Source organism: Schistocerca cancellata, chromosome 8, assembly GCF_023864275.1.
Source record: "Schistocerca cancellata isolate TAMUIC-IGC-003103 chromosome 8, iqSchCanc2.1, whole genome shotgun sequence".
Taxonomy (NCBI): Eukaryota; Metazoa; Arthropoda; class Insecta; order Orthoptera; family Acrididae; genus Schistocerca; species Schistocerca cancellata.
In genome coordinates, this window is record NC_064633.1 from 142,833,231 (window position 1) to 142,850,313 (window position 17,083).

The 17,083-nt window shown below is 46.2% G+C and overlaps 1 protein-coding gene across 1 annotated transcript in view; it reads left to right on the top strand.

Moving 5' to 3' along the window:
• The window catches only part of LOC126095428 (uncharacterized), a 1,192,014-nt gene extending 1,183,565 nt beyond the window's left edge, over nt 1–8,449 (top strand). The window contains exon 8 of the mRNA XM_049910223.1: nt 8,317–8,449. Coding sequence (XP_049766180.1) covers nt 8,317–8,320 — 4 coding nt within the window. The 3' untranslated portion in view covers nt 8,321–8,449. The remainder of the gene's footprint in view (nt 1–8,316) is intronic.
• The last annotated feature ends 8,634 nt before the right edge of the window (nt 8,450–17,083 follow it).

Below are 17,083 nucleotides of genomic sequence, written 5' to 3' on the forward strand. Positions count from 1 at the left end.
GCCTTATTTAGTATTTATAAGTTAATTAAGAAAAGTGTTACTGAGAGGTGGTTCAATTAACATAAGACGTGATTTCCTAAGAGTCGGAAAAAAAAATAGGGAACAGGATGGGATACCGCATCCAAGCAAGCACACGAAGATAGTTCAGGTGTACACAAAAAATGAACTTAACCATAGCCAATTCATTCTATTTAGGGAAATAAATTCCACTCCCCCCGCAGTCGTGTTCCCAATGGATAACCACAGACTGGTATTGGAAGTATTGGTTCGATATAACCACAATCTTACCAAAATGCTCTATACAAATGTTTCTAGAAATCATGAAGTAGGAAAAACTGCTCTGTATTTCAATTTAAAAAACCTTCTTATTACCAACTGTTCGCCTAAAATTGTGAGCCATATCTTTGTGACTATTACAGCGCCATCTATCACAATGCTAAAAAAGTGGTCCCGCTAAAATATTCATATTTCTTTACGTGCTACACGAATATGTAATAAAAAATTGGGGTTGCTATTTAAAAAAACGCAGTTGATATCCGTTTGACCTATGTCAGCGCCATCTAGCGGTCCAATCATAGCGCCATCTGGTTTCTCCCTTCAAGCTAGACGAGTTTCGTTCTTTGTAGATTTTTCCGTTTGACGCTTATTTCGCGAGATATTTGGCCCGGTCACGATCAACGGACCACCCTGTATTTGCGTAATAAATAGTACTTAAAAATGTTGGTTTTCACTTCACTCTCTCTTGCATATCATACCGCTTTTATTCTATTTATCGCCTGTAAACCAGAAGATTCCATTGTCTCAGTACTACCAGACTGTTTTCCGCGGTCACCTTTCTCAGGAAAAGTGCAGTATCTCGTACAATCCATCTCACGTTCGTGTGGACGTTCAGGAACGCAGTTTCATTACGGCGCCCACCACCTTGCCGCCGGGGACGTGGTAAGTGGGCCGACGAGTGCCGCAGTGCCCTGGCGTGGCCTGACCCGACTAGCTGACAGTCCTCCCTCCGCCGCCGAGCGTGGGAGGCGTCGCGTGGGCAGCCGCTGCCGCTGTCGCTGCCGCTGCGTGGCGCGCGGGGGTGTGTGTTCCGGCTCGCTGGTGCGTTCCTCCGCCCTGCGATAACACGCCGACGCGGCCGCAACGTTGTTCTTTTTTCCAGCCATAGATGCACTGGCCATTGTATCAACATCGAACCCTCTGAAGCGTTGCCTCTAGAACGTATGAAGTTTCATTTTTGTTTTTCGCAGCCGCACTGATTGTTTTAACGTAGAGCATTGCGTACTTACCAGGTACTATTTCTTCTCTTTTTCCCAGTCAATTAAGAGTTATTGCAAATGTCATTTGTCAGTGGCTAACTACACTACTGGCCATTAAAATTGCTACACCACAAAGATAACGTGCTACAGACGCGAAAGTCAACCGACAGGAAGAAGATGCTGTGATATGCAAAAGATTAGCTTTTCAGAGCATTCACACAAGATTGGCGCCGGTGGCGACACCTGCAAAGTGCTGACATGAGGAAAGATTCCATCCGATTTCTCATACACAGACAGCAGTTGATCGGCGTTGCCTCGTGAAACGTTGTTGTGATGCTTCCTGTAAGGAGGAGAAATGCGTACCATCACGTTTCCGACTTTGATAAAGGTCGGATTGTAGCCTATCGCGATTGTGGTTTATCGTATCGCGACATTGCTGCTCGCGTTGGTCGAGATCCAATGACCGTTGGCAGAATATGGAATCGGTGGGTTCAGGAGGGTAATACGGAACGAAGTGCTGGATCCCTACGGCCTCGTATCACTAGCAGTCGTGATTACAGGCATCTTATCCGCATGGCCGTAACGGATCGTGCAGCCACGTCTCGATCCCTGACTCAACAGATGGGGACGTTTGCAAGACAACAACCATCTGCACTAACAGTTCGAAGACGTATGCAGCAGCCTGGACTGTCAGCTCGGAGACCATGGCTGCGGTTACCCTTGACGCTGCATCACAGACAGGAGCGCCTGCGATGATGTACTCAACGATTAACCTTGGTGCACGAATGGCAAAACGTCATTTTTTCGGATGAATCCAGGTTCTGTTTACAGCATCATGATTGTCGCATCCGTGTTTGGCGACGTCGCGGTGGACGCACATTGGAAGCGTGTATTGGTCATCGCCATACTGGCACATCACCCGGCGTGATGGAATGGAGTGCCATTGGTTACACGTCTCGGTCACCTCTTGTTCGCATTGACGGCTCTTTGAACAGTGGACGTTACATTTCAGATGTGTTACGACCCGTGGCTCTACCCTAAATTCGATCCCTGCGAGACCCTACATTTCAGCAGGTTAATGCATGACCACATGTTGCAGGTCTTGTACGGGCCTTTCTGGATACAGAAAATGTTCGGCTACTGCCCTGGCCAGCACATTCCCCAGATCTCTCACCAATTGAAAACGTCTGGTTAATGGTGGCCGAGGAACTGGCTCGTCACAATACGCCAGTCACTACTCTTGATGAACTGTGGTATCGTGTTGAAGCTGCGTGGTCAGCTGTACCTGTACACGTCATCCAAGCTCTGTTTGACTCAATGCCCAGGCGTATCGAGGTCGTTATTACGGCCAGAGGTGGTTGTTCTGGGTGCTGATTTCTCAGGATCTATGCACCCAAATTGCGTGAAAATCTAATCGCATGTCAGTTCTAGTATAATATGTTTGTCCAATGAATACCCGTTTATCATCTGCATTTCTTCTTGCTATAGTAATTTTAATGGTCAGTATTGTACTTCTGGTCACTTGTCCCATTTTCCTGTCACCACCTTCAGACTTCTTGCGTTGCATTTTATATAAGTATTGGGAGAATTTATTTAAATTGCATTCACTTCGCTTAGTAAGCTCAGCTTACGTACATTGAGGCGATAAAAGTCATAGGATACCAATGTTCACACATAAAGATGGCGGTAGTAACGCATACAGAAGGTATGAGAGGGTAGTGCGTGGGCAGAGCTGTCATTTGGTCTCAGATGATTCGTTTGCAAAGGTTACCGACGTGACTGTGACTACACGACGGTAGATATCAGACGTTGAACGCGGAATAGTAATTGGAGCTAGACACTTGGGACATCCCATTTCGGAACTCGTTAGGGAATTCGGTATTGCGTGATTCACTGCGTCAAGCCTGTGGCGAGAGTACCACATCTCAGGCACTACCTCTCACCACGGAGCAGTGGAGTGTGGAGAGGGTATCAGTGCTAACAGACAAGCAACGTTACTTGAAATAACCGCAGAAATCAATGTGGGACGTACGACTAACGCATGCGTTAGAACAGTGCGGCAAAATATGGCATTAATTGACTATGGCAGAGACGACAGGTGCGAGTACCTTTTCTAATAGCTCGACATCACCTGGGTTCGTGACGATATCGGTTGGAACCTAGATGACTGGGAAAACGTGGCCTGATCAGATGAATCCGATTTCAATCGGTTAGAGCTGGTAGTAGCGTTATAGTTTGGCGCAGACTCCAAGAAGCCATGAACTAAAGCCGTCAGGAAGACGTTGTGGAAGTTGATGGTGGCTCAATAATGGTGTGGGCTGTGTTTACATGGAAAAGACTGGGTTCTCTGGTCAAAATGTACCGATCATTGACTGGCTGTTCGGCTACTTGGGGACTGTTAGCAACCATTCATGGTCTTCAAGTTCCCAAACAACATTGCACCATGTCAGCGGGTCACAACTGTTCGCGATTGGTTTCCAAGAACATTCTGGACATTTCGAGTGAATTATTTGGCCACCCAGGTCGTCTGACATGAATCTCCTCGAACATATATGGGACATAATCGAGAGTTTATTTGATGCACAAAACTCCGCGTTGTCAACACTTTTTCTATTACGGCTCAGTGTTTCTGCTGGTAACTTCAACGACGTTTTGAGCCTATGCCACGTCGAGTTGCTGTACTACGCCGGACTAAAGAGGTCCGACACGATATCAGACTGTATCCCATGACTTTTCTCACCTCGGTGTATTGCTAGTCACCCCCTGAAAGGCTACAGTGACCGCTTTGGAGCACTGTAGATGGTTAAAACATGTAAGAGGCGCTCATGTGACTCTACGTCGCTGACGTAGATCATGATAGTGAAATGGTGTGTGTGTATCAGTGGGTAATATGGAATCGGCTCAGTAAGATGGGTCGGCGTGGAGACGTGAAGGAATGGCAGAGAGTATCCATCGTGTTTAGACGTGCAGAAGACCACACCGTGAATGAAGCTAGCCTATTTTCTGGCATATAAAAGTCGGCTATCCAACGTGTCTACAAGGAATGGCGTACCACCTGCAGCCATGTAAAGCGGGGTAAGAATAGTGGTCCTAGAAAGATCCGACAGGGACTGCAGACAAGTGTCACGCCCTGTCAGTTGACAATCGATTACAAACGCAACAGGAACTGCTGATGTCACTGAATCCAGGACCATCTCTACCAGGTTCCGAGAGAACGTGGAAAGAGAACTGTGTCCAGTGGTAATTTGGACTCGGGTACCTCGCGAAAGACCATTGCTCACGGACATAAAGGAGTTCGCCTTCAGTGGGCCAGACAACACACATTTCCACAGTAGCTTGCTAGACCCGTGTAAAGTGGACCGATTAGTAGCGATTTTTGCCTTGTTTCGGATGATGCAAGGCGCAGAGTCCACCGTGTTCATACAGTGCTTCTCTTTTTATTTTAATCAAAGAAAGAAGCAAGCAAGTTTAGAAGAAGATTGATGCAATCTCTGTTTTATGCTGGAGAGTGCAAAGAAACAGTTATAGGCATGCGTATTCAAATACAGAGATATATAAACTAGATATGGGTCGTTCACGAACTAACGGGTCTAAATGAACAGTTCACCAAGATGAACGGAAGGACAGAGGAACGTATTCTAAGGAATGGTCTTTCATAGTTCATTTCGGTCGCGGCTTTCTGCTTATAGTTCCCGGAAACGGGAAACGGTCGGCGTCGTTCCCGCAACGGCACGTCGGCCGGTCTCGTTCCAGCCTCGGTCCCGATGTCTGTCGGTCTCGGTCTCGCTCCGCCGGACTCGTCCTACTTCGCGTGGCCATTCGTCGCAGTTCCACTGCCGACTGCTCATAGTTAGTTCAGTTTAGAGTTGTTGGTTTCGTTCGCTGCGCACGCCCGTTTCAGAACTGTTTCAAACCTTTTTTGAACTCTGGACTTCTGGTTCTTTTTGTATTCTGTTCAGCGTCCACGACTGGTAGTTAAAATGTATTTGATAATTACATGAATTACATAAAAATTACGTGGTATGCAATACAGTCATCTTTTCAGATAATAAAATGGCATATCAGCTTACTCCACTGTTTCGATAAACAGCAGAAGACGTACTTATAAAAAGGTAAGCTTTTTTTGTTATTACACATGCAAAGGAAGTCGGCACGGCACACACGAGTGGCCACTTTCCGTCTTTTTTTGATCCCAGGTAAAACAGCATGTTCATTGTTATGGAAAGCAGACCGACTGGCAACCGAATGAAGCCCGTCCTCCGTAATCGAGTGTCTGGTGTCACATTTTGTAAAGAGAATATGATAACTCCTACAATATTATTTCAGTGGCACAGGGTGGCGCACGAAAAACCGACCCCGAGTAATAAACTGCTCGTTGTCGCCCACCAATCATCATCCGTTGTTTCGAAGTTGTTGTTTGCATTAGCTTATTTGTTATTTCTTTACTGCCTAATTATTACATATTTATCAATTCTGCTCGTAGCGGTCAACAAATCGTGCGTAATTGGCGAGCAGTCTGTACCCGGGGCCGGCTTTTCGTACGCCAGCTTATATTATTTCACTGCGATCAGCTACATAACGCTACAGCTGCCTAAACGAGAGGTTTTGAAGAATCACGAGAATAACTTCTATAAGTGTGTAAGAATTCTGTTATGAATAAAAACTCTGTACCACAGGGGAGCCTTCCATCTGTAGTCACCTATGCTACTAATTTTCAGTTTTTCATAAGAACCATATACTATGCACAAATGAACGGTGAACGAGTAAAAATGAACGTTTTCCACGAAAGAGCGATCACCAGTGAACTAGTTCCCAAGGATGAACGAGTTTTCCCATCTCTAATATAAACAGACAGGCGCTGCAGTCTGTGTAAGACAACAAGTGTGTGGCGCAGTTGTTAGGTCGCTTACTGCTGCTACAATGGTAGGTTATCAAGATGTAAGTGAATTTGAACGTGGTGTTATAGTCGGTGCACGAGCGATGGGACAGAGCATCTCCGAGGTAGCGATGAAGTGGGGATTTTCCCAATACGACCATTTCACGAGTGTACCGTGACTATCAGGAACCCGGTAAAACATCAGATCTCCGACATCGCTGCGGCCGAAAAAGATCTGCAAGACGTGACCAACAACGACTGAAGAGAATCATTCAGCGTGACAGAAGTGCATCCTTCCCACAAATTTCTGCAGATTTCAATGCTGGGCTATCAACAAGTGTCAGTGTGCCAACCATTCAACGAAAAATCATCGCTATCGGCTTTCGGAGCCGAAGGTCCAATCGTGTACCCTTGATGACTCCACTACACAAAGCTTTACGCCTCGCCTGGGCCCGTCAACACCGACAATGGTTGTTGATGACTGGAAACAAGTTGCCTGATCGGACGAGTCTCCTTTCAAATTGAATCGTGCGGATGGATGTGTACGGGTATGGAGACAACCTCATGAATCTATGGACCTGCATGTCAGCAGCTGGTAGGTGCTCTGTAATGATGTAGAGCGTGTGCAGTTGGAGTGATATGGGACGTGATACTTCTAGATAGGACTCTGACAGGTGACACGTACATAAGCATCCTGTCTGATCACCTGCATCCATTCATGTCCGCTGTGCATTCCGACGGACTTGGGCAATTCCAGCAGGGCAATGCGACACCCCACACGTCCAGAATTGCTACAGAGTGGCTTCAAAACCCTCTTCTGATTTTAAACACTTCCTCTGGCCACTAAACTCCATAGACATGAACATGTTGTTGTTGTTGTGGTCTTCAGTCCTGAGACTGGTTTGATGCAGCTCTCCATGCTACTCTATCCTGTGCAAGCTTCTTCATCTCCCAGTATCTACTGCAACCTACATCCTTCTGAATCTGCTTAGTGTATTCATCTCTTGGTCTCCCTCTACGATTTTTACCCTCCACACTGCCCTCCAATGCTAAATTTGTGATCCCTTGATGCCTCAAAACATGTCCTACCAACCAATCCCTTCTTCTAGTCAAGTTGTGCCACAAACTCCTCTTCTCCCCAATCCTATTCAATACCTCATCATTAGTTACGTGATCTACCCACCTTATCTTCAGCATTCTTCTGTAGCACCACATCTCGAAAGCTTCTATTCTCTTCTTGTCCAAACTAGTTATCGTCCATGTCTCACTTCCATACATGGCTACACTCCATACAAATATTTTCAGAAACGACATGAGCATTATTGAGCATATTTGGGATGCCTCGCAACGTCCTGTTCAGAAGAGATGTGCGCCCCCTGGTACTCTTATGGATTTATGGACAGCCCTGCAGGATTCATGGTGTCAGTTTCCTCCAGCACTACTTCAGACATTAGTCGACTGTATGCCACGTCGTGTTTTTTGTATCCCGCCTGGAAGGCGGCGCTTGGGTCTGCTCCTGTAAACTGAAGGGTAGGCCGAATGTAGGACGCGAGTAGGAGGAGGAAGAGGTGAAATGCTTCGGTACTGCGTTTAACTTAACAGAACGTTTAATACAGAATATAGTCAATGGCATACGTAACTTTGCACTGAAGATGAGCACGTAGGTGCGAAGCTGTACATCGATCAAACATCGGCTAGAAGGTACAAAGGCAAAATCCGAAGTGGCTCGCCCACTATGAAATAGAAATAATGTTGCTTGGTCGTCTACTCGGAATCAACTGGGTAGAATCCGGAGCGGCGGCTAGAGGGCGCTGTCCCGGGATCTTAGTGCCAACCTAGCAGAGCGCACCTACGTTGTGGCATCATAGCTATCGATACCACAGTGTTGCGGCACGTTTGCGTGCTCACGGAGGCCCTATAACGATATTAGGCAGGTTTACTGGTTTCTTTGGCTCTCCAGTGTAAAATTGGCCTGGGAAACATATCATGCACGTTAAGATAGGCAAACCGACGTACATGATCCGATTCCGCTCCAGGGCTGTTGAGGTGTGTTGTGTTGCCTACATTTAGGTGCATGAAACCCTTTTCAGCGCCAGCTTTACTCTGCCCACGCAGTACATTAAAGCTCCCGGCTGCTTGTGGCTGGTTCGCTGCTACAGTGTAGTATGTTGTTGTGTGTTGCAGGTGAGCCGTAGCGGGATGTTGTGCGGCGAGTTCTCGAGTCGAGCATCGCCCCTCAGCCTGAGCCTGCACCTGAGCCTGGCCGACACGCGCAGCCCCTACTTCACTCTGCTCGCCTTCTGCCAGGGCATGGCCGCCTTCACCGCCGTCCCCGACGACGACGACATCTTTCTCGGTGAGTACCCTCTTCAGTTCCCTCCCACTCCTTTCTGCGTCATGTACACAATGTCAGGCTGCGAAATGGAGGACCGACGTTTCACCCACTGTTGCGAGTGTCTTCGTCTGGTTGTCTACACTACGGGCCATTGCTACACCACCAAGATGACGTGCTACAGACGCGAAATTTAATCGCCAGGAAGAAGATGCTGCGATATGCAAATGATTAGCTTTTCAGAGCATTCACACAAGGTTCGCGCCAGTGCCGACACCTACAACGTGCTGACGTGAGGAAAGTTTTCAACCGATTTCTCGTACACAAACAGCAGTTGAGCAGCGTTGCCTGGTGAAACGTTGTTGTGATGCCGAGTGTAAGGAGGAGAAATGCGTACCATCACGTTTCCGACTTTGATAAAGGTCGAATTGTAGCCAATCGCGATTGCGGTTTATCGTATCGCGACGTTGCTGATCCAATGACTGTTAGCAGAATATGGAATCGGTGCGTTTAGGAGGGTAATACGGAACGCCGTGCTGGATCCCAACGGACTCGTATCACTAGCAGTCGAGATGACAGGCATCTTATCCGCATGGCTGTAACGGATCGTGCAGCCACGTTCCGATCCCTGAGTCAACAGATGGGGAGACAGCAACCATCCGCACGAACAGTTCGACGACGCTTGCAGCAGCACGGACTATCAGCTCGGAGACCATGGCTGCGGTTACCCTTGAGACTGCATCACAGACAGGAGCATCAGCGATGGTGTACTCAACGACGAACCTGGGTGCACGAATGGCAAAATGTCAATTTTTTTGGATGAATCCAGGTTCTTTTTACAGCATCATGAAGGTCGCATCCATGTTTGGCGACATCGCGGGGTATGCACATCGGAAGCGTGTATTCGTCATCACCATACTGGCGTATCACCCGGCGTGATGGTATGGGGTGCCATTGGTTACACGTCTCGGTCACCTCTTGTTCTCATTGACGGCACTTTGAAAGTGGACGCTACATTGCAGACGCGTTACGACCCGTGTCTCTACCCTTCATCCGATCCTTCCGAAACCCTAAATTTTTGCAGGATAATGCACGACCGCATGTTGCAGGTCCTGTACGGGCCTTTCTGGATACAAAAAATGTTCGACTGCTGCCCTGGTCAGCACATTCTCCAGATCTATCACCAATTGAAAACGTCTCGTCAATGGTGGCCGAGCAACTGGCTCGTCACAATACGCCAGTCACTACTCTTGATGAACTGTGGCATCGTGTTGAAGCTGCATGGGCAGTTGTACCTGTACACGCCACCCAAGCTCTGTTTGACTCAATGCCCAAGTGTATCAAGGCCGTTATTAAGGCCAGAGGTGGTTGTTCTAGGTACTGGTTTCTCAGGATCTATGCACCCAAATTGCGTGAAAATGTAATCACATGCCGAGCGGTCTAAGGCGCTGCAGTCATGGACTGTGCGGCTGGTCCTGGCGGAGGTTCGAGTCCTTTGGTGTGTGTGCTGGTCCTTACGATAATTTAGGTTAAGTAGTGTGTAACGTTAAGGAGTGATGGCCTTAGCAGTTAAGTCCCATAAGATTTCACACGCATTTGAACATTTTTTGTAATGACATGTCAGTTCTAGTATAATATATTTGTCCAATGAATACACGTTTATCATCTGCATTTCTTATTGGTGTAGCAGTTTTAATGGCCATTAGTGTATATATCCACTGCCAAGCGCGTAGCTGCGCACTGCAGAGTAGTGATGTAGATGTAGATGCATCCAGCTGTGGAAGAAAGCCGCACCGGCTTGGTCTCTCCATGAGATCTTTCCTGCTTGTAGTGACCGCAGACATCCGCCTGTAATGTTGCACTTTACCGGCACAAGCAGCCATATTACATCGAAACGTTATCTGCGGTTTGTTTAATAGAAACTTATCTCCTGCTTTCCCCGTTTTGAACACCTTATTCGAGCTTTCGAACAATTTCAAAAACAGGGTCTGTTAACATATTGATTCCACGTCCGTCTTCCATGTATTCGAGGCACCCTTAATGAATACAGTTTTTAACAGAAAATAATTCATCCGCCCACCAAACACTGCGAGTACGAGGTGCCTGTAACCTCGGTTTTCGCACAAAGCAACAGGTAGCTGTGACGAGTACGGGCGTACAGAATGCAACAGGTCTCTCGGACGTCAAAAACGAATTTCTCACGTTGCCTTCTGGTTCTTTGCAACCATCAATCGAAACATTGCAAGAGCAGACCGTCTGGAGAGCAATTGGCATTCAGTTATAAACTAATAATTTAATTTACAATGTATCTTTTAAAGTCCAGAAAAGAACCTTCAGTGAGATATATATTGACTCAAAACCACGCCAGCACGTACATATTTACTCAACGACCTTCTATAAAGTGAAATATATGTCGTAGGGGACTTATTACTAATATTAGAGATTATCTCTATTCCGTTAGCTGTGTACTCGCATTCGGGAGGACGACGGTTCAAAGCCGCGTCCGGCCATTTTGATTTAGGTTTCTTGTGATTTCCCTAAATCGCTTATGGCAAATTCCGGGGTGGTTCATTCGAAAGGGCACGGCCGCAATCCTTCTCCGACCTTCCTACTCGCAGCTTGTACTCCGTCTCTAATGACCTAGTTGTCGACGGGACGTTAAACACTAATCTCCTTCTCCTCCTCCTCCTCCTGCTCGTCCTCTATTCCATTCACATATGTTTGTTGTTGTTGTTGTTGTTGCGGTCTTGTGCACCTCACCATGCTACTCTATCGTGTGCAGGCCTTTTCACCTCTGCATAACAACCGCGACCTACGCCAATATGAACCTTCTTATAATATCTCATGACTATTCTTCTAAGCGTAACTGTTTGTTATACAATACTCGCATCTTATACTCGAAATATACTCTTCAGATTAGGATGCCTTAAAACATCAAGCCGCGTGGAGTGGCCGCGTGGTTTGAGGCCCCATGTCACGGATTGTACGGCCCCTCCCGCCGGAGGTTCGAGTCGTCCTTCGGACATGGGTGTGTGTGTTGTTCTTAGCATAAGTTAGTTTAAGTAGTGTGTAAGTCTAGGGACCGATGACCTCAGCTGTTTGGTCCCTTAGGAATTCACACACATTTGAACAGAGCTTAACCGATAGTTGACATTCATGGATGGTAGAAAAGGGGCATCTTCGTATTTTAAAATCCTTTTCATTCGGTTATAGCCGTTAGGGCTGTGGAATTCCCTTGTGAGACACATGACATTCAGCCGCCTAGTTTCTCAACGGCTCTGAGTCACTGATTGTGTTACGGCAACTTCGCGGTAATGTGGTGTGGCCGGCCGCTGTGGTGGAGCGCTTCTAGGCGCTTCATTCTGGAACCGCGCGACCGCTACGGCCGCAAGTTCGAATCCTGCCTCGGGCGTGGATGTGTGTGATGTCCTTAGGTTAGTTAGGTTTAAGTAGTTCTATGTTTAGGGGACTGATGATGTCAGAAGTTAAGTCCCATAGTGCTCAGAGCCATTTGAACCATTTTGAATTGTGTTTGAAGTATTGTACAAGCAACATTTTTGGCGGAGAAAGTGAGAGCTAAAGAGTTAGGTACATTTACTCCAAATTTAAATCTAGTAAGAGGAGGTTGTGGGACGGAGGTGACCGATTTGGCTCAACCGATGTGAGTATAAGCAGGCAGATTCCTCTTAGAAGTTCTAGAATGTTTCTCCTGAGTGCGCCGTAGGAAAAGATAAAACGCTCTTTAAGCATTTATGAGAAGAGTATGACAGATTTTTGAGCATTAATTGATCAGTACCATGGCACAGTGCTCAAGTGCACCGACTGGCAATTCGTTAACTCGGTTTCGTTTCTCGCTGCTACCATCTTCTTCTCCATTTTATTTTATTCCTCGCGCTGTTAAGCTAATTATTATAAAATTTAAATATATTTAAGCAGTAAAGTTTTTATACATAAAATAAATATATTCAATTCTGTTACGACTGCTACAGTTGTAAGTCAAAAGACTACAGGTGGTGGTAAAAAAAAAAAAAGGTATACGAGGAAATGTAGTATGAAAAGAGTTCCATGTTTGTTATCCGGGAACAGTGATACGTGGGGTACAGGGGGAATGCAAGATCTAGGAGAGCTTAAAGTTTTCATAAAAAAACTTTGGCGGAAATCATAAACATATGAACATTCTTTATCATAACGACTTAGGTAAAGCTAATGTTGCAACAGTATTAAGTGGCGTCTATCATGACAACGTAGTGACAACACAGTTGTTTCTTTTTGTAATATTGTAGCACATTGGCAAAATTTTGCACAAGACGCCATTGTAACTGTCAAATTTGTTTATAAAGTAAACTCCGTCCGAACAAGTCTCGTACCGACTGACCGCCGTGTTATCATCATTTGATAGGCCTCACTGGATGCGGATTTGGAGGAGCACGTGGTCAGCACGCCGGTCTCCCGGCCGTTGTCAGCCTTCGAGACCAGAGCCGCTACTTCTCAACTAAGTAGGTCCTCAGTTGGTGTCACAAGCGCTGAGTGCACTGCAGTAGCCAACAGCGTTCGGCAGACCCGAATGGTCACCAGTCTAAGTGCTAGCCCAGACCGACAGCTCTTAACATCGGTGATCTGTTGCGAACTGGTGTTACCATGCAGCAAGGTCGTTGTTCAAATTTGTTTACTACTATAACTAACAAAAACCTTCAATCCTGCTACACGGTAGGCTATCGTGAGTAAATGGAGCCAAATGAAATGATAGGACTCGTTCCCAATTGGTAATGTTAACTTCATTGACTGGAATGAGGAAGTGGGCGCAAGGTGCAGTTGTAACAGAAGCGCATCGTTCATGTACACATTGCAGATATGCAGCCTACGTGCAAGTCAGCTCGAGAGTGTGACATCCGCGTGGCCAAGGATAGCGTTCATTTGGCTCTGAGATTGGGCGAGGGAGCATCAGTCATCATCGGCATCTTACGCCGAGCTATGCGAAGTTTGTTCGCTCCCTCCCTCCCTCCCTCCCTCCCTCTCTCTCTCCCTCTCTCCCTCCCTCCCTCTCTCACTCTCTCTCTCTCTCTCTCTCTCTCGCACGCCGCACTCACATAGAGACCGCTCGGATGGTCCACGCCATTGCAGAGCTCTAGGGACTCACGACGAGGACACGGCAAGTCAAGTGCCATTATTTCCAGGAACTTCGCTACGTGGAAGAAGGGTTAAAATAAGCGAACACGTATCTCAGCTTGTGCGTAGATACTCGACCGTTCCTGAGAAAACGACCGTCAGCGTTTTCGCCGTACCCTACATTTCTTCCAGCGCGCTAGTAGCGCAGCCAAACTGGTGAACTAGTGGCTAGCGTCATGGCCTCTCACTTTTGCGTCCTGCGTCGAAACCAGATAGATGTATTTATATTATTCTCTTTTATTTTTTGCATTTATCTGCCTGTCTCTGTAGAAGATTACTACACAAATGTTTCTTATCGAATTAGGAGATACAAGGGCGTTGTATTAATCGTAAAATTCCAACTGCGTTTCCCAATAACTGTCATACATTTATTATTTATTATATTTATGTTATGGCTTTTTCAGGGATTACAATCTTTTTAAAGTCTCATATTCTTCAAATCAAATGTCTCTGAGCACTATGGGACTTAACTTCTCAGGTCATCAGTCCCCTAGAACTTAGAACTACTTAAACCTAACTAACCTAAGGACATCACACACATCCATGCCCGAGGAAGGATTCTAACCTCATATTCTTGTACTTCAGTTCTTAATACGTACATTTTATTCTTATGGGTTTTCCTCAGGAAGATTTGGTGCAGTTCCATGGATGATACCGATTGTAGGAACATTCGAAACATATGCATTCCGAACACCAGGAGCATCGCACTAACACCGGTTTGCCACAGCGTCATTTCTTCGTACGAATCTCTCTCAGCAAAGAGACCTCGTTAACACTGCTGAAAACTTCACGGTTTGGCAACAATTTCACGACAAACCAAGCATAACGCATAACTTCTCCGAAAGCTGGCGCTTGCAACTGATTATGAAACAATTGAAACGACATGAGCCGAGCGGTCTCAGGCACTGCAGTCATGGACTGTGCGGCTGATCCCGGCGGAGGTTCGAGTCCTCCCTCGGGCAAGGGCGTGTGTGTTTGTCCTTAGCATAATTTAGGTTAAGTAGTGTGTAAGCTTAGGGACTGATGACATTAGTAGTTAAGTCCCATAAGATTTCACACACATTTGAACATTTGAACACGACAGGAATTTCACCAAAAATCATTTAAAATATTTTTCAGTTCATGTATTATCTTTCTTCTTTTTAATTCATTCACCAGATATGCAATTTTAGGCGAACAAGCACAACGCTATTTCTGTATACATTGGAAAAAATTCATGGTTAGACAAATGAAAACTAAAATAAAAAAAGAAGAAAAGAAACTAATCAGGCTTCAAACACAGGGGTGCGAAAGTGTGAAGTCGCGACGCTAGCCACTGTTCCACCGCTTCGGTTGATGTGGTATCGATAGCTACGACGCCACAACGTAGGTGCGCTCTGCTAGGTTGGCACTACGACGGACACCGACGATAGCGCACTCTAGCCGGAGCGGGAGAGATCTACGAGCTCCGCTCCAGATTCGGCCCATTTGATCGAGAGCAGACCGCCCGGACACTTCGCTTCAGCTTTGCTCTACATACGACGGTAACGCTTCGCACCTACGTACGAAGTTATGTATGCCTCTGTATATATTCATGCACCAGCAAACCACCGAGCGAGGTGGCGCAGTGGTTAGCACACTGGCCTCGCATTCTGGAGGACGACGGTTCAATCCCGTCTCCAGCCAGCCTGATTTAGGTTTTCCGTGATTTCCCTACATCGTTTCAGGCAAATGCCGGGATGCTTCCTTTCAAAGGGCACGGCCGATTTCCTTCCCCATCTTTCCCTAACCCGAGCTAGCGCTCCGTCTCTAATGACCTCGTTGTCGACGGGAAGTTAAACAACACTAACCTAACCTAACCTAACCAGCAAACCACTTTTACTGACTTGCAGTACCGACGTGTTTTACCTCACCTGCTCCTACTCGCTTCCTTCATTCAGTTTTCAGGAGCAGACCCACGCGCCGTCTTCCAGGCGGGATACAAAAGTTGATCTACGTATATACTCGCTAAAAGGCACATAAAGTCCATCGAAAACGAAGTGTGTCGTTTTCTGAGAAACGGCCGAGTATCTACGCATAAGCCGAGACAGCTGTCCGCTTGTTTTGGTTCCTCTTCCACTGAGCGAAGTTTCTGCGAAATCGGGTTGCGGCACTTGCCGTGTTCTCCTCGTCAGCGCCGCCACAAAGTATTCTCCGTCGGTCTCTGCGTGCAATGCTTCATGCAACCGCCTTCTTGCTTACCGCACCACTACAGTGACACAGAGGTGCGTTTGTGAGGCACTTAGTAATAGCGTGGTCTTTTACGAAGAGCAAAGTGAGTTTTGTCTCAAGTGATACAGCCTACCTGTACCTCGCGGAGGAGAGTCGCTCATAGCGTTTGGTGCGCCGTGTGCTGCCAGGTAATTTTGTGGTCGCGTATTCTCCTGGCAGAGACAATGGCGGCAGCTTCTGCATTAATTGCGCGAGCAGCCAATCACTCAGCGGGCGCACAATGCACTGGAGGAGCCCCAGCTGCTTGCCACAGTTTCCTCTTTCACAGAAGGAGCGTAGCATGCTCTCACCACCGCCGTCACAACACCTTTAACGCCTACAAATACCAATACGTTCAGTAACCTTCTCAGGTTTGTGCTTTCCTCTTCATGTTTTCATATCTCCAGTGGTTGCGCTACAGTTTTCTTGCTTTTCTTTCCCAAAATTATTCGTCCTAATATACGTGTTAAAAAAAGTGTTTCTGAATAAATATAGTGATGCTGGATTTGATTGAGGTTAAGGCCAGCGCTTTCGTAGTGATAGAATTTGCTCAAGTTAACGTTTAAATTAGATATATATTAAATAATTGTACTTGCGTAGAGTATTTGCAAATTAGTAATAAATGAAGGGCCTAGGTGCGCCAGATACGAGAACATAATTACGAGGGATAGTCGTAAAGTTTCAATCGTCACCACGGAAATACTAAAGAGGAGAACACGGCAAGTGCCATAACCCGATCTCCAGAAACTTGGCTCAATGGAAGAGGAGTCAAAATAACCTAACGTGTGTCTCGGCTTATCCACAGATACTAGACCGTTTCTGAGAAAAAGATGGTCAAAAATTTCGAAGTAAGTGAGCTGCCTTTTAAGTGGCAATAATATCAGACGATATGTTGGCACAATGGCTAGTGTTGCAGTCTCTTACTTTTGCGCCTCGTGTTCGAAACCCGATTATTGTTTTTTTTATTATTCGTATGAAAAAAATGTTGCTTATCAAGCTGTAAAATCACAACTAGGTTTCGCGGTAAGTGTCGTACATTTATTCTCGTACATGTTTCTATGGTATTTTTCGGGTCGCAATATTTTTAAATTCTCATGTTCTTATATTTCATTGTTATACAAGTTCTTCTATTAATTTCAATATTTTATTCTTCGGTTCATCCCCCAAGAAGATCTGGCGTATTCCCGTGGATGACACCGACCGTAGTGAAAGCATATTGTCATA